At 51.8% G+C, this 26,749-nt stretch overlaps 8 protein-coding genes across 8 annotated transcripts; 4 read left to right on the top strand and 4 right to left on the bottom strand.

The window, feature by feature from the left end:
* Positions 1-331: 331 nt before the first annotated feature.
* On the top strand, positions 332-2,504 carry J7T55_010327 (uncharacterized protein; the record flags this gene model as incomplete). Its single annotated transcript, XM_053134394.1, has 5 exons — positions 332-434; positions 554-822; positions 875-1,141; positions 1,204-2,331; positions 2,409-2,504. The coding sequence occupies 5 exons, from the start codon at positions 332-334 to the stop codon at positions 2,502-2,504; spliced, it is 1,863 nt and encodes a 620-aa protein (XP_052987883.1).
* A 746-nt stretch (positions 2,505-3,250) lies between these two features.
* Positions 3,251-4,502, top strand: J7T55_010326 (mrna capping enzyme alpha; the record flags this gene model as incomplete). Its single annotated transcript, XM_053134392.1, has 2 exons — positions 3,251-3,432; positions 3,509-4,502. 2 exons carry the CDS (start codon positions 3,251-3,253, stop codon positions 4,500-4,502), a joined length of 1,176 nt encoding a protein of 391 aa, XP_052987882.1.
* Positions 4,503-6,508: 2,006 nt separating this feature from the next.
* Positions 6,509-8,191, bottom strand: J7T55_010325 (uncharacterized protein; the record flags this gene model as incomplete). Its single annotated transcript, XM_053134391.1, has 3 exons — positions 6,509-7,487; positions 7,546-7,945; positions 8,011-8,191. 3 exons carry the CDS (start codon positions 8,189-8,191, stop codon positions 6,509-6,511), a joined length of 1,560 nt encoding a protein of 519 aa, XP_052987881.1.
* A 3,099-nt stretch (positions 8,192-11,290) lies between these two features.
* J7T55_010324 (pds5 spo76 protein) lies at positions 11,291-15,931 on the top strand (the record flags this gene model as incomplete). Its single annotated transcript, XM_053134390.1, has 4 exons — positions 11,291-11,641; positions 11,702-13,207; positions 13,265-15,151; positions 15,215-15,931. 4 exons carry the CDS (start codon positions 11,291-11,293, stop codon positions 15,929-15,931), a joined length of 4,461 nt encoding a protein of 1,486 aa, XP_052987880.1.
* Positions 15,932-18,063: 2,132 nt separating this feature from the next.
* On the bottom strand, positions 18,064-18,960 carry J7T55_010323 (uncharacterized protein; the record flags this gene model as incomplete). Its single annotated transcript, XM_053134389.1, has 2 exons — positions 18,064-18,819; positions 18,886-18,960. 2 exons carry the CDS (start codon positions 18,958-18,960, stop codon positions 18,064-18,066), a joined length of 831 nt encoding a protein of 276 aa, XP_052987879.1.
* Positions 18,961-20,235: 1,275 nt separating this feature from the next.
* J7T55_010322 (uncharacterized protein) lies at positions 20,236-20,899 on the bottom strand (the record flags this gene model as incomplete). The annotated part of the gene is made up of 3 exons (XM_053134388.1): positions 20,236-20,432; positions 20,496-20,803; positions 20,865-20,899. 3 exons carry the CDS (start codon positions 20,897-20,899, stop codon positions 20,236-20,238), a joined length of 540 nt encoding a protein of 179 aa, XP_052987878.1.
* Positions 20,900-22,375: 1,476 nt separating this feature from the next.
* J7T55_010321 (uncharacterized protein) lies at positions 22,376-23,861 on the top strand (the record flags this gene model as incomplete). Its single annotated transcript, XM_053134387.1, has 3 exons — positions 22,376-22,803; positions 22,939-23,515; positions 23,592-23,861. 3 exons carry the CDS (start codon positions 22,376-22,378, stop codon positions 23,859-23,861), a joined length of 1,275 nt encoding a protein of 424 aa, XP_052987877.1.
* Positions 23,862-24,446: 585 nt separating this feature from the next.
* J7T55_010320 (uncharacterized protein) lies at positions 24,447-25,597 on the bottom strand (the record flags this gene model as incomplete). Its single annotated transcript, XM_053134386.1, has 2 exons — positions 24,447-25,171; positions 25,255-25,597. 2 exons carry the CDS (start codon positions 25,595-25,597, stop codon positions 24,447-24,449), a joined length of 1,068 nt encoding a protein of 355 aa, XP_052987876.1.
* Positions 25,598-26,749: the final 1,152 nt, after the last annotated feature.

The raw sequence follows: 26,749 nt of genomic DNA, 5'->3' as shown, positions 1-26,749 counted from the left end.
CTTCATATGCCAACTTGCTCCCAACACCGCCAGTCACTTATTGCATAAGCAACACTCCAACAGCATTGGATGGCTTGATTTCCATCGCATTCTTGTTAGCAATCCCTGTGCCGGAAGCTCTACATGTGCAGTGGCAGATCCTAGGAGCTCCATCCGTCGTACCCCACCCCCGCCTCCTGCGCTGTGCACCTTCGGGCCGCTGCGCCAGTATCAGCACCAGCGCCTCCGTGACAGCCTCCTGTCGGCATCAGCAGGACACACCCTGCGTCAGGATAAGACAGAAAACGCTCCTGGGCCGGGAGAGCTAGATATCAATTGAAAGACGGGCAGCATGTGGAACGACGAAGACAACAATCCCTACGGGGACAGCTTTGACAGGAGGGACTCGTTTTCCTCGTCCATAGCTAATCCCACGTCCCCAACTTCTCACGAGTGTGCGTATCGCTTAACCGTGCGATTTCTTTGCTTTGTGTGCAGCGGGCGTTCAACATGTTCCAGGATATCGCCCTTGACTCGTCTGACGACGATGCTGACTCCGATTGGGACCACATAGATCCTCAGTATGACGTCCCCCATCCCCCAGAGGAAGCTCACCAATCAAGCTTCAACGCGCCAGCGACTGCCGCGCGAGACAGCGGCGACGATGAAGACGATGACGATGACGCGCAAGCCCAGCTGGCTCCTCGAAGGAAGCCTGGCGGCTATGACAGCCGCATTGAGCAGATCCTCTACGAGAACCCAGAGCTCCCTATCCTGATCACAGACGCTGGGAAGAGCTTGGAAAGCGGAGGCAGATACATTGTTTATACAATCAGGACAGGCGTAAGCATTTGCGAGGCTTTCCGTCGCTCCCGGTAGCTGACAGAAACATTAGGATCTCGAGGTTCGCAGACGTTATTCCGAGTTCTCTTCGCTTCGCGAGGCGCTCATTCGACTTCACCCTACCATCATTATCCCTCCGATCCCAGAGAAACACACTATGGCCGACTATGCGGCCAACCCCACCAACGCGAAGCAGGACCAGCAGATTATCGACCTGCGGAAGCGCATGCTCGCGGTGTTTCTGAATCGCTGTCGGAGAAACCAGCAAATTCGGACGGATGGCGTGTGGTGGCGCTTCCTAGACCCGAATGCGAGCTGGGTATGGAATCTTCCTGTGGAGTAGAGCATATGAGGAGTGAATGCTAACTGACAGGCTCGCAGAACGAGGTCCTCCATTCTCATCCGATCTCATCCATACCAAAGTCCATTTTCAAAGCACCCCCGCTGGATCCTGCAAACCCAACACCCGCCCACAACTACCTGCCCATCCCAGCATCTTCCAGCAAGCTGAAGTCGCAACAGACCATTGGCCCCGGTGTTGATGGTGCTTTCGGCACTGGAAACAACGCGGGATTGTCCCGATTCCCGCCCGAGAATGCGAACTTGAGCGAGCAGGAGCTGGATCCTTATTTCACATCATTCGAGTCATCCATCAAGGAACTGGAACAGCTGCTTTCGGGGCCTATGGAGAAGGTCAACAGACGGTCGCTCAGCCACTACTCTCTACTGGCGACGGACCTGTCAGAACTCGGTGCGAAGTACAACGCCTTTGCGCTGTCTGAGCAGGACCCTACGCTCGGCCCCGTCATAGAGCGGATCGGACAAGCCGCGGATATGTCTTACGTTGCCACTGAGGAGCTTTCGACCTCTCTGGGGGCCAGCTTCGCGGAGCCCATGAGAGAAAACGCGCAATTTGCTGGTGTGGTCAGAAGCGTTCTGCGATATCGGATCATGAAACGGATACAACAAGAACTCACCAACGATGAGCTCAACAAGAAGAGACTCCTACTGGACCAGCTCGAGAGGAGTGAGGCGGAAGCCCGTAGAATTGACCAGTACCTTAGTGGAAGCCAGCAGATTCAGCCGCCCCGGAGGTCTACAAGTGTGCAAGATTCTTCGAATCGGCATCGCAGGGAAGGTAGCCAGGAAGACACGGCTTCTATTGACTCGGACTTTCCCCCTACCCACGGCGACATCTCCTCGGCACCATCAGCCAAGATTGGTTCTCCTGAGCGATCCAACAGCAGCCCGGGCCATAAGAAGGCAGCGAGCGGGAACTCCATCACGAACAAGATCTTTGGCCCCATCCGCCACGCCGTGCAAGGGGTTGTTGATGTTGACCCGGAGAAGACTCGGCGGGACACCATAGGCAGGACCCGAGAATCGATCGCCCAACTTGAGCAGGCGCAGGTCGCGGTCGCGCAAGACGTCAAGGATGCAAGTGCCAGCGTGCTGAAAGACATGAAGCGATTCCAGAAGGAGAAGGAGGATGACCTGAGACGCTACATGGTGAGTATCTACCCTTACTGCGCATTCGACTACCCTTCCCCACCTGCACCAGCACCAGCTAATGAACATGCTCCCAGCTCGCCTATGCAAAGAGCCAGATCGAGTGGGCGAAGAAGAACAAGGAGACATGGGAGGAGGCGCGAGCCGAGGTTGATAAGATCGACGAGTCTTAGCAGGCAGACGGAAAAGGCGCCTCGAGCAATGCCCGACGATGAGATGATGAGGATGAAGGATGCATGATTGCGTTAAGTCTGCCCACCGGCCCAATATGCCTTACGCGACTGGGAGGTCAACGACAGGGCTGTAATTGTATAATGAAAGCTGCACATAAGTTGCTGCATGATTCACGGAGCCCACAGCCCGGCAGGCGGAAAGTCTTTAGAGGTTCAGTGTGGCACTTTCTTCTCCGCAGTCTGCTTTGTTGGGTGGACTGGCATGCGTTCTTGGCAGCAGAAGAAAATGGATTATCAACATTAGAAGGCCTGTATTGTTGGGGTGCTGGCTTCGTAGATACCTAGCCAGCTTTACTGCGAATTTGCAGGATTCAAAGGACAGACCCCCTTACGATTCGATGTGTAGCAACGGTCTGAGGCCAAAGCGGTCCATGCTCCATCGGCTGAGAGCTAAGCTCCGATAACAGATAAGTTGGCGGCAGGCACCGCTGAAGCGAGCTCTCATTGTTCACTGCCTGTTGCCCGTTCTCTCAGTTCGCCCATGGACCCTTTTGATCAATTCACCTTCACTTCACTCCATCTCGTTTAATTCATTTTGCAGTTGCTTTTTAACCCAACCACACTAGAACAGGATATGTTACTTCGAACGCACTGGAAACATCGTATCGAATTTATGTCTTTGAAGTAGCCGCCTCGACCAGTGGAAGGACGCGCATCATTGTCGCAAAACGACTGTCGCAAGCACCATGGACGCGAGCGCATCGCCCATCAGGAAGATCGACGAGCCCGGCGTCCGCGCCGAGGGCCAGCTACTCCAGCAGCTGCGGCAAGAGGTCGCTGGACTTCTCGGGCGGTCGCAGATCGGCTTCCCCGGTGCACAGCCGGTGAGCTTCTCAAGGAGACATCTTCAGGAGCTAATGACCAAAGAGTAAGTCGCCCGCGCATTGCAGTCGGACCGAGGCCTCCTCCGACGGCTGGCTAACCTGGTCTCTTCCGCGGCGCAGCTACTTTGTCTGCGAAAAGACGGACGGAATACGCTATCTCCTCTATTTGACCACAGACGAGGTTGGCGACGAAATCGCCTACCTGATCGACCGCAAGAACGACTTCTGGTTCATGCAGTACCGCAACCTGCACTTCCCAACACCGGAGAATGAGGGCGGCCAGCACGACAAGTCCATCATCGATGGCGAGCTGATCATGAGCCGGCAACCGAACGGAAGCGAAAAGCCCCAGTTTCTCGTCTTCGACTGCCTTACGTTGGACGGAATGTCGCTCGTGGAGCGGCCCCTCGACAAGCGGCTTGCATACTTCAACCAGAAGATCTACGCCCCCTACCGCCAGGTGTTCAAGAAGTACCCCGACGAGGCTCGGTTTCAGGCGTTCCAGATGGTTATGAAAGAGATGCAATTGGCCTACGGCATGGTCAAGATGTTCCGCGAGGTCCTGCCGAACCTGGCGCACGGCAACGACGGGCTCATCTTCACCTGCCGCGAGACACCATACAAGTGCGGCACCGACGAGCACATCCTTAAGTGGAAGCCTGCGGACGAGAACACGGTGGACTTCAAGCTCCAACTAAACTTCCCGACAGTAGAACCTGACGAGCAGGACCGCGCGGAGGGGATTAACGAGCCCTACATCGACTACGAGAGCGTGCCACCCGCGAAACTGCTTATCTTCGCGCAGGGCCAAGTCGAGCGCGGCACGGACCCGTACGTCGAGTACGGGGACCTGTTCCTGACGGAGGAGGAGTGGACGACGCTCAAGGGCCTCGGCGACCCGCTGGTGGGTCGCATCATCGAGTGCTACGTAGACGAGCAGGGCCGCTGGCGCATGTACCGCTTCCGCGACGACAAGCTGCATGCCAACCACATCACCGTCGTCGACAAGGTTATCGAAAGCATCCACAACCCCGTCACACAGCAGATGCTCGAGGACGCGGGGCCCGCCATCCGTGACAAGTGGAAGGCGCGAGAGGCTGCCCGTAGGCACTAAGTGATATCGACCATGTGTCGTGGCATTGCGGGCTTGTGGCCGACTGCTGGCCTGCGGCCCTGAGCTGGTGTCATCCCTGGCTTGGAGGAGGCTCAACAGCTGGCTTCATCGGTGGTTGGCTGTGCTGAAATCTCTGGCCAGAGCTGTAGAAAGCGACAGGAGTTGTTAAGCCTATGACATCTCGCCTGACTATCGAAGACAAGGCTCAGAAGGCTTTCTTGCTGTCGACTAGCCTCCCAGTCATGACGACTATAATTCTCTGAGATCAGACCGAAGACAGATTGATCCCGACGGAACGTGGTAAGAAATAGGCGGGGGTCTTTGAGATCCCAAGCACTCAATGCTGCCCCAAAGGCGGCGGAAATAAAACGGAAAGGATTGGATCAGGAGCACGGAGTCGCTAAGGTGTTTCCATCGAATGTTTGTGGCGTTCAGGAGCGTGCTTTCGAAAGAAGGCGATACTGATGGGTGGAGTGTTTTCTTTTGAGTATCGGTGTGATATATCCTATGGTAGTAATTCTCACGAGTTCTAAATCCTGCCCTGCGGCCTTTTTTCATCATTCTCTCTCCACAGGTGATGTTTGGTAGATGAAAACGTGTATCCGTGACAATGCTCTTCATCGTGGTTCATGTTTCCTCGTGACTTGTGGTCTTTGATGACGTATTCTACGGCATGAGCCGTATCCCCTCGTGTATTATAATTCCATGTGACCCGCCGTCTTATCATGAGCAATGATTCCCCTTGATTCACGTATCTTCATGAGCTATACCTTGGAGTTAGTCACGTATCAGTGTGACTCATGCCTCAGCGTGAACTATGCCTCACAGTGAAGTATATCTCACAATGAGCCATGTGTCGGTATGAGCCATGGCCCTCGCCGCTCAGATTTGTACTATTGTGAGAAAAGCTCTAGCCTTCGGTCCAATGTATACACTCAAAGGTATAGGGAATTCTGTTCACAGAACTCTGCTTCAGTAAGCTGTTCTCTAGAGCCTCAACGCAGGCCAGCAGTGGCGCTCTGACTAAACACGTTTGTTCTCGTGCTGAGGATCTGGAAGTAGAACCAAAATGCATCATTCTGAATCAGAAATAGAAGTTCCTGATTGGTTACAATTTAGTGGAAAAGAAAGAAAGAAAAACCGGACCCGGCAAAGACTAGCCGCCAGAGCCTACACGATGTAGATTTGTCACACTCACGTCACACAATAACAGAACAAGGATGAAGCGGAGTAATTGGGTAGTATCATGCATTAGTATCCTGTCTCAAAGGTGAGGCCTTGAGGACCAAGTATGTCGAAGCCCCATGCCAGCAAAGATCTCTGATGTGAGAATCACCCACTCGGAAAATCAGGCCTAGCCGTAGACCACGAACCACTCAAAGTGCCCTTATCGTACAAAGGCCCCCAGTGTCTGGTTGCGTGATCTTTGATGGTTGATTTGACCTTTACTCTGGCCCAAACAATGAATTGCATGTAAAACCCTTTGCCATACTATTGTACAAGAGACGTGTGTCTTTGGATGCCTCCCACAGAAGGTCTTAAAGTCGGATTGCCAGTGTTGAAAGGCGTATTAAAGATAAGTCAGTGAAGACCAGACCGAAGAAAACCAATAGAACCGTGAAACGCCGTTAGACCAGAATGTATTCCACACCCTTCCATCCCAGATGGCCTTCGAAAAGAACGAACCCTTGCTGGCAACTCCTTCCATTCCTTCCAGATTCAAGATGAGATCCTGAAAATAACTTCCCAGAGACAGGTGAACAAAAGGATGAAGGAGCGTAGAAAGGTAGTATTAGAAGAGGTTATTCATTGGAATGAAAGGCATATTCCAATCCGAGATCTTTGGTCCAAGATGAGGTGTGTCATCCCACCCTCATGCCCATGTGTCTCCAGAACAATAAAGACGAAAGGGCAAAACGAAGGTGCTTCCTCCACTGAGGCAAAGGTAAACATGAAAGGCGGAACTGGATAACGCGCAACGCGTCCACAACGCGACACCGTCGCGTCTAGATTAGCAGCGCGAGAAGGGTGACCAGCATGACGACGCAGTACATGCCGTTGCCAGTGCCGCCGTTGCCGCTGGCGCCCAGGGGCTTGCCACCAGCGGCCTTCTCGCCGCCGCTATTGGCAGGCAGCGTGGCCACGGTCGGTTGGCCGGTGGTCGGGGTGTAAGTGCCGTTGCGCGCCGTCATGGTCAGCGTGAAGCCCGTGGCCGTAATCATCGACAGGCTGCTGGTGGAGTTGCCGGCGGAGGCGAGGGTGGTCGCTGTGCTGACGGTCTCGGTCGTGGCGGCGGGTGGCAGGGTCGACGTGATGGTTGTCATCAGCGTGGTGCTGGTGCTGGTCAGCGTCGAGGGGCCGGTGCTCATGCTGGTGCCGGTTCCGATGGACTCGATGGTCAGGCCGCTGTCTATGGTTGGGTTTGCCGAGCTAATAGTGACGAAGATGGTCGTGGGAGGGACGCAGACGGCGGGCTCAGTGATACTGCTGCTGCTGCTGGTCGTAGTTGTGGTCGCCATGCCCGTTCCAGAGACGGCGCCCGTGTCCGCGGTCGTAGAGCCAGTGATGACACTTGTGGAGGCAGTAGGCACGGTGGCGAAGGTCGGAGAGGGGCTCACCGTCGAGAACGTGGGAGGCGCAGACTCCAGGCTGAGGAACGAGCTGGGTGGGGAGTTGGGCGCACCATAGGAGCGATCGCATGGGCCACGGCCGTCGCCGTACTCCAGACAGGACATGAAAGAAGTAGGCACAATCACAGGCGTCGTGAGAGTGGCATCTGACATCGAGCTGGTTGTGGTGGTGATGAACGGGACAACAGTGAGAGTGGTTGTGGAGGAGTCGCTACTGGCACTGAGCGCGTCTACCGAGATGAGGCTGCTGCCAGCTGGGAGGGTGCTTGTGCCACCTGAGAGGACACTGGTGCCAGTGTTGTTACTAAAGATGGTGGTGGTCATCATGGTGTGCACAGTAGTCAGAGTAGTGTCACTGCGATATGCCATGTCAGTCTTGGATGAGGCTCAATCAGGTGGAAAGCCGGACTTACGTGGATGTAGCGGAGTTGTCAGCGGCAGTTGTGCTATTGTCGACAGGGAAGAAGGTTGCCGTGGTTGTAGGAGCCTCAGTCTCGGTGTGGCAGGACTCAGTGGCAGAAGAATCATTGGTGCTGGACGCGACGATGGACGCGAGAGTTGACGTGCCAGTGGACGCAATGGTGGACTCGATAGTGGAAGAGACAGTGAACTCGACAGTGGAGGAGATAGTGGAAGACTCTCCAGAAACCATGACAGCGCGGGCGGCCAGGGCGACAGTGTCGCCATCATCGATCATGCCACTGAAGCCTTCCAGGTATGACATGCGATCGCTAATGCGACCATCGACAGTCGCATCATGGACATGAGGTGCGTTGGCCAGCTCATATTTGAGCTTCTCAATCACGACACGGTCTGGTCCGAAGCGTATTAGTTAGTACTTAGATTCAGGGAACTGCAAGATTGGGAGCATGACATACCCTTGTAGATCTCGCTCATGAAGAACATACACGTCAAGAAGATAATGACGACCAAGATGAGAACGGCCTTCGCAGCTCGATCGAGCTCACGACGCCAATCTCGAGATGACGAGATGACGACGTGAGGGGTCGCGATGGAGTTCTCTGGGGCGTTGACGCCCTTCTCAACAGAGGCATTCATGACTGATGGGTGGTGATTGATATCTGACGATGGCTCGAAGGAGACTGGGTCAGGAAAAGATTGTAAGATACGTTGTCTGTGATGTAGTTCTAGGTTTTAGAAGAAGTAAGGAGCGTGAGGATGGAGACGGCAGTTGCTGCTGTGGTCACGAGTGCAAAACTAAAGAGTGTAGTGCTGGTGGTGGGTGCTGAAAAAGAGGGTGGCGTGGTGAGAAAACAAAAGATTGCAGTGGACTGGGTATCAACACGCAAAAGGTGAAAGTTGGATATTTGCAAAGGGTGCAGTCAGGAAGATGAAGGAAAAAGGACGGAAGAAGGGCTGCAAATTCGCACAACGAGGGAGTAATGAGGTTGTGGTGCGTACAAATGAATGGTCAATCTGGACGAGGGAGAGTGGACAGACAGGAGATGCTGTGCGACACCGTTTGAGGAGGAAGTGTTTGCAGCAACGTTACTCAAGATCGACCCAGGTGGTAATGGGCAATCGAGAGTCACGTCAATGGAGAGATCACAAGAGAGGATAGGGCATACCAAGGTATTTGAGGGTGGTCGATTGGATGGGTGTTGAGATTGCTGTGACGATACACAGGTTCAGTGCGAGATGGAGGATGGTTGGTGAAGGAGGAGTGATGATTGATGGCCAGAAAAGTCGGTGGTCGGTGAGATGGGAAAAGAGACAGAAGTGTGGCGGGTGCCGGCGACGGGTTTGTAGGAGAAAAAGGAGCCTGGCAGTTGGTCACCTAGACAGCTGTGAAAGGGAAGTGTCCAGGATTGTCTAATGGGTTGGTGTTGGTATTGTTGATGTTTGTTGTGGGAGACAGCCTCGAACAGGTCAAATGCACGTAGAGAGAATATCAGGTTCATGTGAATCACTCTCTAAACCACTGCTCCTACAAGCTATCAGCTGCCCAGCCATTTGCTTGCGGCTTCTTCGACCTAGCAACCATTCCTTGTGCTTCAGGCCTTCTGCTTCGAGAATACACGGATAGGTCCCGACAGAGAATTGCATGTCGTGCCCCATCTGTCTTCGGCTGACAATGACTGATGACCATCAGCGTGCCTCCCCGCTCATTAGTCCCGCCGGAAACACAGGCAATGTTGCCTGCAGCGATTCTCCTTTTTCACTCTGCAGGCGGTAATATAAATCGCCCGCATCGTGACCAGAGTCGACTCCTGCTTTCTTCATCCCAAGGGGTCAAGATTCCACACTGTGCATCACACAGACAGTTCCTACATCCATCCTGGCCATTGGGTCCGTCCATGAAGATCATGGGCGCACACACGGCAGTGGACGTGTTGCGATGTATACCTGACATTACACCATACAGCAAAATCACCTTTGTGGGCTGTATGACAGCGGATGAAACATCGGCCAAGATGGAAACGTCCGTTTGAGCTAACTGCTCCCACTCGGGAGTTTGCAAGAGGCCAGGGAGCCCCTTTTCGCAGAAACATATGCCACGTCTTGCCCTCCAAATTTTCCTGTGTACATTTCAATTCTGCTGACACGTACATGCGTTCTGGTCTGTGGGTATCAGATACAACTCTCGGCCGAAAAGAACGGCAAGGGCAGCCGTATGAGAAAGATACGACCCGAGGACCAGCATCGAATGGGAGACAAAGGATAGATCATGACATTGGGAATAAAACAGTTTCACAGGCACAGCTCATGCCCCAGAACAACTAATTACATACTCAACTTGACCAGATAGATGCGTGGCAAATACCTAGAAATGAAGGCCGGTGGACGACTGGGGCAACAGCCGAGTCCAAAAAGACCAGTGACGGCCCAATCCGCCCTTGTCGCTTCTCTCTCAAAGCCCAGCTGACTTCGGGTCAACTCAGGGTCGCTTGACCCAGACAGTTCAGCCAGGCCTCTTGTAGCATAGAAGGAAGCCAAATGGCATGGATCTGTCGATCGATACACATAGGCGCCCTGAAATGAGACCTTTCTACATCCAACGCGGTCAACGTTCCATGCCGAATCCAGCAATACTTGAAGCGTACGCAGACGGAAGCCATTTAATTGGACCCAAGGTCACGGCCTATGCCAAAGTTCCCTCTGAAATTTTCAGATAGAGGCTTATGAAATCAGACTGCAAGAAAGGCCGTCGTGCTGAGCTCCGTCATGACAGCGACGGTGCCGTCATGAGGATCCCAGTGATCCTCACTATCGTCGGTCCCACAGACACTTGTCTGTAGACGCGTACGAGCAGGCCTCGCCAGGGTAGAGAACGGTGTAATATTTGATAGGAATCTATTATGCAAGCCAGGAATCATTTGATTGTAAGCATAGCTATCTCGGACGGAAAAGAAGTGTTCATAGTATCGAAGTGGTGTGTTCACAATAGACTGGAGAGCTGCCGTCTCCTCAGACAGAGGGTCTATCTCCATGCGACGCGTCGCGTAAGGCAATGATGAGAATCAATAAGACGTATTTTGAAAAGAAAGGCCAGTGTATTTCGAGGTCGACGGTACATGTGGGTGCAGGTCCAAGGCAATCAACAAATGCTTGCGGCTGTTAAATGGAGAGCCGAGACAGGCATGAAGCAAGAGACGTCGTCCCCCGTCCGAGCTATCGATTGGACCCACTTTTAATTGCCTGTGGGGGTGGAGGAGCACGCGCTTGCAGTTGCTTGGAGAGCGAGTGTCGCGTAACGAGACGGGACAGGCTCAGGCTGGGCAGCAGCAGCGCGGGACTTTGGATTTTGGGACTGCGACCACGCTGCCACGACCACGCAACACGCACCCACGCACCACCCACCCACCTTTCCTTGGCCTGCAAGCTGGCGACGCCTTCCACATCTCGATCCACATTCCGCGAAGCTCTGCACCACTTAACAGCAGCCTTATCCTCCATCCTGACCGTGTCTGTGTCAATTCCACGTCAAGGGCGGCCGTTTTCGCGACAGGCCCTAGCCGCTCATTCGGCGTCACTCGGACTACTTTGGGTGTTTTGATTCCACCAGAGCTGGCGGATCCGTGCTACCCTCTTCAGCTGCCAGCCAGCGTCGAACACGGAGCTCAGGAGCATCGCTCGCACTGCGATCACGCCCTCATCAGCGTCACTGCGACAATTGGGAGGGTGTACTAGCGCACCATGTCGTCCCGCCGGAGAAGAGCAGCTGAGCCTGCGCCAGAGGAAGAGCAGCCCGAGGAGGAGCGCGACAACGACGGCCTGAAGTTCAACGAACCATTGTCATGGCGCGCTGGCAGGCCGATACCGACAACCGAACTGCACAAACGGCTCGACACGCTGGCCAAGGAATTGGCAGAATTGGATCAGGACTGGGAACACAAGGACTCGTTGACCAAGGTCGCAAAAGAGCTGTGCTCCGCCAACATCCTCGGCCACAAGGACAAGGGCGTCAAGGCGTATGCTGCATGCTGCATGGTGGACATACTTAAGATCTGCGCTCCCGACGCCCCGTTTACCCCGTCGCAGCTTAAGGTAAGCCTTGGAAAAGCTGGCCGAGCGAAACTTGCGACGACATGCTGACGCGACTGATAGGACATCTTCGCCCTCTTCATCAACCAGATTCTGCCTGCTTTACAAGACCCCTCCTCAACTTGGAACAATCAACACAGATATGTCCTCATCTCTCTCTCCGACGTCCAGAGCATCCTCCTACTTGATGAGATACCGAACAACGATGAGCTCTTCGTCCGTTTGTTCACAGGCTTCTTCGACACCGTCTCCGGGACCAAAGCCCCGACCGGCGAACTTGTCGGAAAGGATATCGAGCACTACATGACACAAATATTGGAGATGCTGATTGACGAGGCCACGACCATCCCTTCCAAGGTCATTGACATCATCATGGCCCAATTCCTGCGTGCCGCGGCTCCAGGAGCGGTCAAGGACAAGACCGAACAAGCAAGTCGAGATGAGAACCAAACGACACTCCTCTTGAAGGAGGAACCTGCGGCCTACAAGATGGCGAGGTCTGTTTGTGTCGAGAACCCGGAGAAGATGGCGAGATTTGTAGGACAGTACTTTAGCGACGTCATCATGGAAGCCTCGGGCTTGGCTGGCAGCAACGGCCATCGAGCTGCAGACTCGGATGACGAGGACGGCCCGGCTGGGCCATCAGAAGAAGACCTGAAGGAGCTGCGGAAGGCTCACCTGCTCATTCGGGAACTTTGGAAAGCTGCGCCGGCATCCTTGCAGAATGTTATCCCACAGCTTGATGCGGAGCTGTCAGCCGACAACATCAGCTTGCGCCAACTGGCGACAGAGGCCCTCGGAGATGTCATTGCAGGCATTGGAGCAGCAGGCCCACCGCCTCCACCAGCTCTGGATCCTGCCGCATACCCTCTGTACAGAATGTCGGATTTCGAAATGGATGATGCCCCTTCAAATCCCCTGACGACTCCCTTTTCTCCAATGTCCTTCGCCCAAACATACCACCAAGCGTATTTGAATTTCTTAAGTCGCAAGAACGACAAGTCTCCAATCATCCGTGCCTCCTGGACTACGGCTGTGGGGTACATTTTGTCCACGAATGCTGGTGGAATCGGATTCAACAGGGAAGATGAAAGAGCCCTCGTCCGCGGATTAGGGGAGAAACTCAATGACAGCGATGAAAAGGTCCGCTTGGCTGGCGTGAAAGCAATCGAGTCCTTCAGCTTCCGCGACCTCATCCTCAAACTGGCATCAGACGGCGGCCTGGAGAAAGAGAACTCGATCCTATCCAGCCTCGCCGATCGATGCCGCGACAGAAGGCCGCAGGTCCGCGTTGATGCTATGGCGCTGCTGGGAAAGCTCTGGGCCATATCAACAGGCGAGATTCTTGCCGCTAACCAGGTTGTCGTAGGCGCTTTGTCTGCTGCCCCTTCAAAGATTTACAGCTCCTTCTACGCAAATGATCTGGAAGTAAATGTACTTCTCGACAGGGTTGTCTTCGAGTGCCTAGTTCCCTTGTCGTTCCCGCCTCCTAAGAAGGGCTCGAAAAGCGCGAATGGGAACTCACAGTCGCAATCACAGCAAGGAGCAGCCAGCTACGATCAAGACGCTGTCAGAGGCGAGAGAATACTACTCCTCGTTCGCTCACTTGACCAAAACGCCAAAAAGGCTTTCTTCGCCATTCAAGCTCGCCAGCCACAATTTGCCACGATTCTCCAGACTTTCCTCAAGGCATGTGACGCCTACAATGGTGGTGTCATGGAGCAGGATGAGGAACGCAAGACGAAGAATCTGAAGAATACGATCGATTACATCATACGATTTTTACCAGATGATGCAAAGGTCAAGTCTGAGCTGCTCAAATTCGCAAAGGCCAACAATTCGCGGAATTACCAGCTTGTCAAATTCATCACCGGTCCGGAGCATGATTTCAAGACGGCAAGAAACGCATTAAAGGAGCTGGTTAAGCGTCTGCAGGGCGCGCAACTATCTGGCGTTGCTGACGTTCTGATTCCTTTGCTTTACAGGTCAGGTTACTTCATGTTCAACCGCAGCCATTTGTCTACCATCTTGGATTATTCCAGAACCGACCAGGATGGCTTTGGAGCCACCGCGCATGAGATTCTGAATGAGATATCCCAGCGAACACCAGACCTTTTCAAATCACACATTGGAGATCTCTGTAAAGACCTTGCAGAGAAGGCGCCTACGGCAACCCAGCCAAATGAACCCTCGGTTGTCGAAACCCTCAAGGCCTGTGCTTCATACGCGCGGAAATATCCCGCGGAGATCCCAAAGGACAAGAACTTTGTCCAGATGATGGTCAATTTTGCGCTCTACGGTACGCCATGGAAGGCAGCCAAGTACGCGGTCAATATTCTCCTAGCAAAAAAGGACGAGACTGGTCTGCTGAATGCAACCAGACTGTTCAAAGAAGTTATGAAGCAGTGGAAGTATGGAGCTCCTCATTTCCTCAACAAGCTGGCAATAGTCTCTCAGTTGGAGATCTTGACGCCCAAGGTCACACTCGATAAGGATCAGGTCATCCTCGAAATGATCCAAGACATTCTCAAGCAGGTACGCACCGATGCTAAGGACAGCGATCCGGACTGGGTCAGTGATGCGGACATGGACGAGGAGTGCATTGCGAAATGTCTGGCTTTGAAGATTCTGGTCAACCGCCTGCGTGCTGAGGAGCAGGATCGCGGAGACGGCGAAGGAAGTCTGAAGGAGAGGGCGAAGCCTGTGTTTAAGATGCTCAAGACTCTTATCACGAAGAATGGCGAGATGTCCAAGAATAAGGAAACACCAAACCATCACAAAGCGCGATTACGACTCCTCGCGGGTCAGTTGGTTCTCAAGCTCTGCAAGGAGAAGCAGCTTGATGACCATCTTCCACCAGAGGATTTCAATGCGCTTGCGTTAGTTGCGCAAGATGCCCATCCGCAGACTCGGAGATCGTTCATCGAGAAGCTTCAGAAATACTTGGTTCAGGGTAAGCTTCGAACAAGGTTCTACACCATCATTTTTATCACAGCATATGAGCCGGTCACAGAGTTCAAGACCAGAGTGGAGACGTGGATCCGATCAAGAGTCCATCATTATGAGACAACAGGTACACCAGTCATGGAAGCCATCATGCCCAGACTGTTGTCTCTGCTGGCCCATCATCCAGATTTGGGTCCTGCAGAAGATGATCTAGTCGACCACTCCCGCTACATTGTGTACTACGTCAGTACCGTGGCGAATGAATCCAACCTGGGTCTGCTAGCTCGCTACGCAGAACGTGTCAAGCAAACAAAGGATGCCATTGAGCCTGAAAAGAGCGAGAATCTCTACATGGTGTGTGACCTGGCGCTGGCTGTTGTCAGAAAATGGCAAGAGAAACGGGGCTGGACTTTCGAGGCCTACAGCAAGAAGACTGGATTACCGACGGGCTTATTCCTTGCCCTTCCGAACCACGAGGCTGCGCAGAAACTCTCCGAGCAGCAGTTCATTCCGGATGGCATCGAGCAGAGACTGGACAAAGTCCTGCAGTCGATGGACCGCAAAAAGGTATGTCCCGCATGATGGACATGTAACAAAGGCAAGATAGAACCAATTACTGATATCGAACAGAAGCGCAAATCCATGGACGATGGTGGGCAACCACCTGCCAAGAAGGCTAGATCTACCTCTAAGCCCGCTCAACCAAGAGCCATCAAATCGAAGAAGCAGACAACCATCAAGAAGACGCCAAAGGCAAGGACGTCGACCAAGCCCAAAAAGCTCCGCGCAACATCACCAGAAATTCCCGAGTCGGAACGCCGTCGTAGTGGCCGCGCCGTTCCCAGGAGGAGCTCCAACTACGTGGAGCGAGATGATGACGAGGATGACGAGGAGATGCTGGAAGGTGTCGCCGAGTGGGACTATGGATCAGGCGAGGAAGGAGAGGAGGGAAGTGACGATGAGGAGGCTGAGGAAGTTGAGGAAGAAGAGGAGGTTGAGGTTGAAGCCGAGCCGATGGACGAGGATGAGCAGGCGCAAGAACCTGCGGCCAATGAGAATGACGGCAGCGAACTGTCCGAACCTTCCGAGGAAGCAGAAGCAGAAGAGGAGGTTGAGGTGGAGCAGGAAGAGAACGAGGAAGAAGAGACTCCTGCAACGAACGGACGACGCAGTGGCAGAAATTCCGCCCCAAAGGCAAAGCCGGAACCTTCCAAGAAGCCGGCGCCGAAAGGCAAGGCCGCAGCTGCTCTTCCTACACGAGGCAGGGCAGCCGCCGCGACAGCCAAGGCTCCGACGAGAGCTAGTGGCCGCTCCAGGAGGGCTAAAGACGTGTTTGATTCTGAGTGATGCTCTCCCGTGCCGAGACTGAATTGGACTTTGTTTTCATTTTTTGGAGATGAATAATGGATAATGCCCAGATTATGAGGGGGAACTCAGTCGCGTGTTGCTGTTCACTGGAGGCAGAAGGGACTGGAGCAGTCAGGTTGATTCGCGCAGGTATTCTGAATCCAACAAAAGCACCTTGTCTATCTGTATATTGGGTATTGAACGGTGGTTTGTTTTGCGCTTATACCCCCTGTTCTTCCTTCCCTTTTCACACTGTTCCCTAGGGGATCGAGTGACTTTTTGGATCTTGCGGGCAGCTTGCGCATGGAAGGTCTTCACCGCGTGACTCTGCCGCTGGCCCAGGGCTGTCTGATCACACCTGCGTGGCGAGACTCTGGTTGTGTCGTCATGTGTATCATGTTTATGTCCGTATTGATAGCAATGCCATGTGATTTTCAATGCAGCCTTGTCTTTCAACGTCTCTCCGCTCCGTGTGCGATTCGGGATCGAGGTTTTCGACTCCAAGTTGGCCTCCTTCCACTGGCCATTTCGACCCTTATTCAAGACAGACGGCTTTCTTTATCGGTACCATCAGCCACATCGAGCTCTGCGACTCGCTATTTCACGCCACACATGTCTCGAAATTAGCTATATCTGCAACTACTAGTGGTTTGAAATCAGAGTCGAAGCATTTAGCATTAAGAGAACAATTGAGGTTCTTCAGCTGTTAAGCCTTAATTACACAAGTTTGTTGCAAGGCTCCGTTCTCTTTTGGGCTTATTATTTCTTATAGTAACACCTCATTGACAACTTTTTTGACTACAGGAAATACGACTGGCTTCATTATCTACTTAAGCATTAAAATCGCCACTACAATGATTTGCATAGCAATCCCCGTTTACCAACCCTCTACAAGCCCTTCCTTCACAAACCTACATTGCAAGCCAGCAATCACCAGAAGCAAAATAGCTTCGATCAAACTCCCGGGGTTGGGTTTGCACTCCACACCTTGTGCCGGTAGCACTATGAAGCCACGTAGTGATCAAGTGCATCGATTACCTAATAAGAAGATGTGGAACCCACCAGGCGAAGCGAAGACGAAGCTTTTGAGCCTTGAGGACATTGAGATAGAATGTAAATCTACATACCCTACGGCTATGAGAGTCAAGCAGGAGAAAAATTGCAGCAATGAGAAAGTACTGAACCATGATGCGAGCAATGGCGAACTTTTAAATAGGCCGGGATCAAATATAATTTGTGCAATACAAAAAGTCACCGTAACGAATAATACAAGCTTGCAAGGGAATTAAACAGAATGTTTATATGTAAGAAACGTATAATTTTCAATATACAATTAACCTTCGATGGGGTATTCGCTATGCATGTTCCCTAAGGTTGATACTTTGTTGTTTTGAAATAGTTTTTAAGCAGTTGTTTTGTGAAATGAACTCTCCACTACCTCTAATAGAAAGCAGTCATAGGTGCTGGAAGTCACGGTTCGCTGGGGATATTACCAAAGCTCCGTACCTCAATTAACATGTGCTCGCAATCCCAGTCTTCCTCCCAGTCGTAGGGAGGGTGTGATGGCGGTGGTAGAGACATTGACGCTGTGTAGTGATTGGCAGTCTATGCACGTTTTATCATTGATGGGCGAAGTCCCGTTTCATTAAGTAGAGAGTCAAGGCTAGGAGTGCTGAGTTAGTTGATGCTGGATCGACTCAAGGCAGGCAACCGACATAATGCTCCTCGTATAAGTGGCTCACGTTAAGTTGACTCGCTAACAGCCGCCGAGCGACGTGGCTTTCCAAAACCATCAGCAGCTGCGTCCCAGCGAGATGTAATGTTCAAGGTCGTCCATGTGATCCTCACACATTGTGGCTTTTCGTCGGATTTTAGCTGTTTCGGCCTTCCCTGATAGAACGACATCAAGTGAATGAGCTTAAATTGATTGGGAAGAGAATAGTTAATTAATTGTATTAAGGGCTGCCTATATAAATGAAAGTAAAGGCACGATTGCAGGTGTGAAAAGAATGCTCCAGCTGTCCATCACCATCTCTAAGTCTATATTCTTGCAAACCCATTCAAGCAACTCCTGACCTTGGCAGAATCACCATAATCTTTCGAAATCTATCTTCTTGCCCATTGTCTCCAATCTAGTTCTGGTGCTTGGGGGGAGGAGGGGGAGGCGGGTTGGCTCCGTTGTCACGAGGCTGAGGCTTCTGGGGAGCAGGAGGAGGAGGAGCCGGCTTGTCACCGCGCTTGTGCGGCTGCTCAGGGGCAGGCTGCTGAGGGGCGGGAGGAGGAGGAGCCGGCTTGTCGTCGCGCTTGTGAGGCTGCTCAGGGGCGGGCTGCTCAGGGGCGGGCTGCTCAGGGGCGGGAGGAGGAGGAGCTGGCTTGTCACCCCTCTTGTGCGGCTGCTCAGGGGCGGGCTGCTGAGGAGCAGGAGGAGGAGGAGCCGGCTTGTTGTCGCGCTTGTGCGGCTGCTCAGGAGCAGGCTGCTCAGGGGCGGGAGGAGGAGGAGCTGGCTTGTCATCGCGCTTGTGAGGCGGCTGAGGAGCCGGAGGAGGGGGAGCCGGCTTGTCGCCGCGCCTGTGAGGCTGCTCTGGCTGGGGAGCCGGGGGAGGGGGAGCCGGCTTGTTGGCGCGCCTGTGAGGCTGCTCTGGCTGCTGAGGAGCCGGGGGAGGAGGAGCCGGCTTGTTGTCGCGCTTGTGAGGCTGCTCCGGCTGAGGAGCAGGAGGGGGGGGAGCAGGCTTATTGCCGCGCCTGCGAGGCTGCTCCGGCTGGGGAGCCGGGGGAGGAGGAGCTGGCCTGTTGCCGCGCCTGTGAGGCTGAGGCTGCTCAGGAGCAGGAGGTGGGGGAGGAGGAGCGTCACGAGCGCCAAAGTTGTTCCCGGGAGCCGGAGCTGGCGGCTGAGGGCCCTTTGAGAAAAGTCAGCGTAGGTTCTCACTAATACTAGCCCAACAGATAAGACTTACTGGTGCCTGGGGGGCAATGGGGGAGGCGTATGCGGCCAGCGCAGCGGTGAGAGCGAGGACGACGGAGGCCTTCATGATGATTTTGTTGGATGTTGAGGGATTGGAATTAAGTGAGCGGACTCGTTGTCTGATTAGGTGTGTTGAAGTAGGATGTTGTTGTGATGTCGAGGATGAGGAGATGATGACAATTTCATCCAGCCTTTGAGTTGAGGACCATCGAGAGGCTTTTATAGAACATGGCGAAGTCTCCTGGTCTGCTTGTCGTCGGGCTCGTGGGCACCTGTCTGTGACTGTCGCTTCCCGTCATTGTGAGCACGTCAACCGTGATCTACGGGATCACCGAGGAGGTCGTCGTAAGCAGCCCAGTTGACATCGAAACATCAAAGAGGCTGGACCTTTGCTGCTGTCACTGGGCCAAGCGGGTATGGTCCATCGTGCCGCTGCTGTAAACAGCAGCGCCATGCGACGGCAAGCTGCGTCGGGATGTGGGATGTGGAGGGATGCGGGATGCTCCCGTTGGTTTCAGTGCTTTCATGCCACATAGGAACCCAAACGTTATGATCGTAGTGTGCTGACAACCGGAGGCTTAGCATCAGCCCTGTGGAGCAGATGGTCTGAAATGGGAGATCGTCATTGAGATCCTACATTCCGAGTAACACTGGTGGCCCTGTGGGGCTGAGTAACTGGCCACTTGTGGTCTTGGCCCCTTTTGCAGCAGAGCCTTTACTAACGTTAATCAATGATGTGCCCCGACCAGACAACATTCGCCATGCAGTTTTGAATGGTTGACTATGGGTGCATATTCTACACTAGTTAGTCCGTAGACTTCAAATCCGCCATCAAGTCGGGCACAAAACAACCGTTAGTCTAGGAAGTAAGCTTATTCTATCTACCGTAGATGCTGGCTGTCAAGTTTCAGGTTGAGTAACCCTCCGGGGAATTTCTCGATCCCCCAGACATGCAGTTACCACAGAGTCCAGATCCGACTTGGCAACGACCCACAAATTGCCCAGGATGTGTATAGTACGCGGCCCTGCGGACGCCCTCTCCGCCTTGCCCACCCATGGGCATATACTCGCGCCTCGTTCTCGTGGGTCACGGCAGATAGTTCCAGAATACCATACATAGATACATACTGCACGTCCCGAGTTATCTGATTTCAACCTGTCACGAAAATAGTCCCCTGAGACACGCATTGTGTTGCGGGCAAGACGGGAGACGGGGCCCACGGGCGGATGGAGCTGACGCGTGTACACATGTTGCAAGCTGCGACAAGAGCACTCTCAGGTCTTTGCACCAGCAACCGGTGCGCCGAACGCGTCCGCACCTCCACCAGCGGGCCATTGCGATCTACGAGATTCTTCTCAAGCCGCAACGAAACCAATGGCCTGAGTCATTACCTAAACACTCGCTGGCGAGGAGCGCAGCCCGCGACAGCAGCCCGCCAAACCGCCCACAACTTCCGTCACCGTTGTACGTAGAAATCAATTCCGAATGAACAATCACTTCGTCTTCAAAGGCTACCAAAGAGTCGGTGAACGAGAGGTCTAGAAAATAACGACATCAATTCGAGATCATAATTTGATCCTAAATGTGCCCCCACACCTCACGGTCAACTAACACGCGGCCACTCAAGGTAGCAACAGATCTGGGAACGATGGAGATTTGGGCGAATTTATCCTCAAAATTACAATTGGCCCTGTTCTCGCGTTGGTGATTGTGGCGGGGGTAGCCGCCAACCGCATCCATCTTTACATCGTTGACCTCTCCTGAGATGTTCGGTGTCGTGGCCTCCTCATCCTCCCCTTTCTCGATGGGGCTTGGATGTGTGTATGGGGTGTTTGTCGTGGTGGGCGTCTGGGCGGATACAGTTGGGGTGATGTAGAAGGGAGGCGAAAGAAAGATTTCATAAAGGACGCTTCCAGTCCAGAGCAACACTTTGAACTTCCTGGCTCCTCTCATGCGACATATCTAGGTACAACGCAAGAGCTGGCTCGTTGAACAAATTGCCCATGGCTTCACATCAGTAAAGCAGTGATATTGGCAGAAATTTATAATATGCTGAGAACATGAAAACAGCAAAGCTCTGTGCCTTAAGCAACGTGCTGCATTTGCTTAACCAGAGCCCACTACTCCTAAGGTCAAAGCCGCCATACCATAACTCATAACACCCTCCCAGTCTTTTAAGCAATTCCTCTATCTTCTTCAACCTAAAAACTGATTATATGCAACTACTTACAAATTTTATATAATACAATTACAATATACTGACCTAAAATTAAATATTTTAAAATATTTTGAAAATAAAGCTAATATTTGAATATTGAGACGGTCCCTACGTCGTCACGGCACGAAGGCTCGATTTGGCTGTAGAAATATGTTGATTTCTGTTAAGGTTCGCCTAGCGAAAAGAAAGGCGAGGGCAGCGTAGCTGCGCGCGCGCCTTGGAAGCTATTTACAGTATGGCGGTGGGCTGATAAGATAAGCCTATCGATAAGGGCCCTGTGGGTCCCAGCCCAGAGGGCCCCGCTGGCGTTCAGCCCCACGCTCTCACAAATATATATAATTTAAATTTAAATTTAAAAGTAAAATACTATTGTTTCAGCTATATCATATTAAAATTAATAAAAATATTTATAATAAATAATTAAATAATAAAGTAAAAACAGTTTTAAATATTTTAAAAAAATATAACTTTAATATAAATAGCTATTTAAAAACGAATTCTTTACTTTTATTTATAGTTAAAAATATTTTAGCTAAAATTTATACAATCTTTTTTATTTAGGGGTAACCCTAATAGTACTTTTATTATTATAGATACTTCACCTATTTAAAAGATCACTTATTGTGGTTAGTTGACAGTTAAGTGTCCGCGCATAGCGCCACGCCACCCTCTACGATCCCTAAGCATTGTATCAATAAGGCCTTACTCCTCAACTCTATCATGCACAATGAACATCTGCAACTCGCAGTCTTACGAAATATGTATAGCCACTAGACCGTAGGGAGTTGGTGATTGTTTGCATCCAGTGATAGTCGGTTGGCGACCACTAAGACACAGGCTTTTTGTATAGGATGCAGCCAAGAGCCAGTTGCACACAATATAGGTTTTTGGAAGTATCAGGCAAAAAATGAGAATCTGGTATTTGTGATACCTAGGTAGGTTTTCTGACATCATTCGACAGCCAGTGTGGTGGGTGGGAAAGCTGAAAACAAGAGCTGACCCGTCGATGTCATGAACTAGACAAGCCTCGTTATCATTGGAGCTTCAAATGATTCGCCTTCCAAGCCGATAGGCTGACTTGTGTGACACAGCCAAGCGTCCGCAGCAGGTGGTGGTGGCTGCGTATCTGCACGAATTCGCCCCGGCTTTTCTAGATCATGCAGAGAGGAACCAAGGAGAACATTAAAATAGCCAGCCAATTCGAAAATTCAATACGCATCATTTCATTCTGTCCCTTCCACCTCCGAATTGAACTCGCGTTGAATGGATCCATTATCCGTTTCTGCGTCCATCGTCGGGCTTCTCGCAGCCGGTGCCAAGATTACTAACGCGGTGACGAAGGCCGTGATGGGCGTGTCAAATGCTCCAGGGCTAGCGAAACAGATTCTTCAAGAGATTGACGATATCACTGCAGCCCTTGGCTTTATACAAAACTATCTGCATAGGAGAGCTGATGCATCTACTGAGCGAGAGAATCTCATTTTACTTGAGCACATTTTGATTACTCTCACGGGATGCGTCACGACGTACTCGGATCTTCAGATCAAGGTGGATGATCTGGAGACCAGCCCAAATATGGGATTGCTTCAAAAGGTGCAGTGGTGGAGGGAGGAATCAGATATCGGAGCGCTTGTTGGGCGACTGCAGAATCACAAGTCGTCCTTGACGCTTATGTTGACCATCCTACAGTGGTAAGTTGCAGGACGTATGACCCTATCCAGTGCACTCTTCTCTAACAGCCTTTGCGTTTCAAGTCAGACGATGCAAGAAGCCGAAAGCTCAAATCAGCGTCTCTACGTATTGATAGAGCATATTTTACGACATAGTCCAGACCTAGCCGCAAAAATCGACGGACTCGAGCGCGAGGGCTCCATCATTGCCCAAAGTGAAGCTCAATCAATTGCCTCGAGGGAGCATCGGAGCGGGGCTTTATCTGGAATTTCTTTGATCGCTCAGAACACTAGATTCTCTCTGCGATTCTCTTTTGACCGAGACCTGGAGACCTCCAGAGTATACAATAATGCTAACAAACGGGATTCCATGGCATCCACGTCCAGCACGGCGCTCCACGCCACGGCACTATCAATGTTCTCCAAGCTGAGCTTGTCACAGCTCTCGAATATCTCATTCTACGCGCTTCCAATTTACTCGAATGACCTGAGTAATAGCCAATGCTATATTTTCGGCGAAGAAGGTGCCTTGCAGTCAGATACAACAGCACAACCACCCTCAGCCCCAGTGCCTGACCCCGGGTGGTTACCAGAACAACCAACATCATCACGGAGAGGATATGGGACTAAGCTTCTTGGGCGATATGCAAGAAGACGTCCTATCATTTCATCGCCTATGGATCCGGTACATGTCACGCACATTGTTTATAGCACAGACACACAAGAGTTTAGCGTAAGTCTTGGACCCAGCAGTCTTCTAGCATTCATGCTGGTATAGGGTACTCGAAGTGCTTTACTGACCCTCTTAGGGACTGCCCAAGGAATGGAAACACATAGTCAAGACAGAAAAAGTTGGTGTCAGAGATGACCCTCTAGAACAACAGGCGTTTGTGATATCTGGTCAACCCGTATCGTCGATTCAGGCTTTGGAAAGTCCGGCTACAGGAGACAAGAACGATCATACTCCGCGGCATCCATCACCAGGGCTGACTGCGGATGAAGCGTTTGGGAGCTATTCGGACGAAGCAAATACTCGTGATAAACGATATGGAGTTATTTTTGTACCACATAATGAATGAGATGCCCCATGAATACGGCACATGGATCTCGCAAGGGAGAAAGCCTCGAACTGGGGCCGATTTTAAAGAAGTTTATCATCTTATAATTTTCATAGTCTTATCATTTCCATGCCCTGTTTCTGGAAGGAGATCATGGGCTGAGTTTAGTCTGCCAATTTGATGTCCCTAATCATAGCATGCCTCCAGCAGTGGTGGCATGGATGATTGTGTCGATGCCACTTTGTCTTCTGTTAAAGATATACAAAGTTCAAATTATGCCTTCCTGTCTCAAAATCTATCAAATTTCCTCCTCCTCCTAAGTCTCATGCGCTGTAGAACCTCGGGCATTAATGAACTGCTTTTTCCTTGTTAAATTCGAAGTCCTAATAATGTTGAAGATCTATTTTAGTGATATTTAGAGTAATTACACACCAATAAATCATGTATTCTTTTCGAAAAACTCTGAGTAATAATTATTCAATACGCGAAATATTATTTGTACAAATGTGTTAGCCAAATATAGATACAGCCTAATAACATTAGCTTACTTGATATATCACCGCTAGGTTGTAATAATTACTTAGGGTTCCTCCCAGGGAATAAATCTCATGGAAACTCAATAACGACTTTAGTCTCCTGCCGCCTGTCGAACCGCGCGTAATACTCAGGTGCTTGCTCTACATCAATGACGGCGCTCACGATAGAGCTCGGGTGCACCTTGCCGGCGGCGATGAGGTTCAGCATCTCAGTACCGAGGTGCAATGGCGCGGAAACGCCGCCACGCACCGAAAAACCACTCATGAAGAGAGGCTTGAGGTCGACAGTCTGCGCCTGATTCCCAGTTCCATAGACCCCGACTATACCAATACCGCCTTGCGGCGCCACTAGCTGCCCGGCCTGGTGCAGAACGATGCTGCTGTTGACGTTTCCATGCACATCCTCGGCCTCCCAACCGACGCAGTCGACGACTCGAGTAATGCCATCTGGTTCGAGACGGAGTAGGGCCTCTACCGGATCCTCTAACACAAAGTTGATCGGAATAGCACCGTGGGCGGCAGCCAGGTCTAACCGGTCCTGCACGTGGTCGACGACATAAATTTTTGAGGCGCCGCGTATGCCGGCAGAGAGCACAGCCATCTGTCCCACAGGACCCGCGCCGAAGACAGCAATCGTGTCGCCGGGAAGCAGACCGGCAAAGTCGAGTGCTGTCCAGCCTGTGGCGAGGATGTCCGACATGAAGAGATAGTCGTGGATTGTCGAGGCATTAGCGCTACCATTGATGGGCACAGGCATCAAAGAGTCGTCTGCGTATGGAATGCGCGCATACTCGGCTGTAGATACAGACCATTTAGCAGCCTGTTCTATACGGCTTCCACTTCCACAAACGCAGGATGGTCAAAATAGATATATTTACCTTGCATGCCGGTCTCAGACGCCAACGGTGCATCGACTGAGGGTCCGTATTGGTAGTGACCATCGTTGAACGCGAAGGGAATGACAACCCAATCGCCAGCCTCCAGCGTCTCAACAGAGTCGCCAACTTCCTCAATGTAGCCAATGGCCTCATGGCCAATCCGCAGAGGACTCTCAGGCGAGCCTAAGTCCCGGTGGTAGTTGTGTAGATCACTACCACAAATTGCTGACGCTGCAATGCGCACAATGGCGTCTGTGCCGTTCACAATCGTCGGTTTGGGTACATCAATGACTGTGACATTGTATGCGCCTACCAAGGCGACGGCACGCATGAATGACTGCATGGTGGAAGATGTTCGGATAGTTTCTGTACAAGAACGTAGGTGCTCTGGGAAAGATGCATGAACAACGTTTTCTACAGATAGTCCATGGGTTGTTGGTTACTTATGTATTTGGACTAAGTTGCCCCAAGGCTGCTCCCCAGTGGGCTGGCGATCAGCCTGTGTTGCAGCGTTGGGATGTCCAGCGAAGACCTACGCAAATATTGCGACTGCCAAGATCGACAGAGTGTTTTCTTGACTACGGGTTCACACAGTCCGTATGGTCTCACAAGCCTACCCTATCTGCACTCGATAGGTCAAGATGCTGAACACGAATCTTTTCCGAAATATCAACTGACCAACGGGGAAGTCAGTTGATGGATAGACTATTTTGTTATCAGAGGCGGTACATGACAATTACGGGGAATCATGTATAAATGCGTCACTATTGATGTTGCAGTTCCACCTTGCAACAATTACGAGCTGAAGTTCAGGGATTGTTCGGATAGATATGCCGTTGATACGCTCTATAGCAGTTGCCGAAGTAGTACCGCGGATTCTCTATCATGTCCACCATACCTGGTCGCGAACGAGGCTGTGACATCGGTCTTAAGAGAATTCGTAAGGTGGAATTATGCTTAAACCCGAAGGCAACCCAACTTCAATTAGCACTCCACCTTTCTCAGGAGACGATCTGAGTGTGTTTGGCAGGCTTTTACCGTTTCCAAGAGCCGATTTAAAAGCGTGACGCGGCATATCACCCGTCACTGCCCTCTCAAGCCAGAGAACTGCATACTTTTTGGGTCGAAACGTGGGCCAAGACTTGGCTCTCAAGATCACTCACTGACGGAGGAGAGGGAGTACGATGACCATCGAATTTTGAATAATCCCTGCCTTCCGATAGGCTCACGGACGCCCGTGCATATAAGAATTTCGCGGAATCCCATTGTGCATGACCAAGCAGACATGTTTTGATGAAGCTCGCATCCCTTTGATTTGCAGGTTTTATCGTACATGATTCGCCTAGATGGCAAAAAGAGAAAGATCTTATCTGCACCGGCCAAGGGGAAAACCGCAAACAGTTGAAACACTCATCCAGCTGTGTCTTTCCATACTCAAGAATGTCGTGCCTATGCTCCGGTACAGCTTCATTTTACAAGAGTATCAGATGCTTCG

The sequence above is a fragment of the Diaporthe amygdali genome, assembly GCF_026229845.1.
Source record: "Diaporthe amygdali strain CAA958 chromosome Unknown NODE_44_length_330046_cov_65_728535, whole genome shotgun sequence".
Classification (NCBI taxonomy): domain Eukaryota; kingdom Fungi; phylum Ascomycota; class Sordariomycetes; order Diaporthales; family Diaporthaceae; genus Diaporthe; species Diaporthe amygdali.
This window is presented reverse-complemented; position numbering and strand designations above follow the sequence as displayed.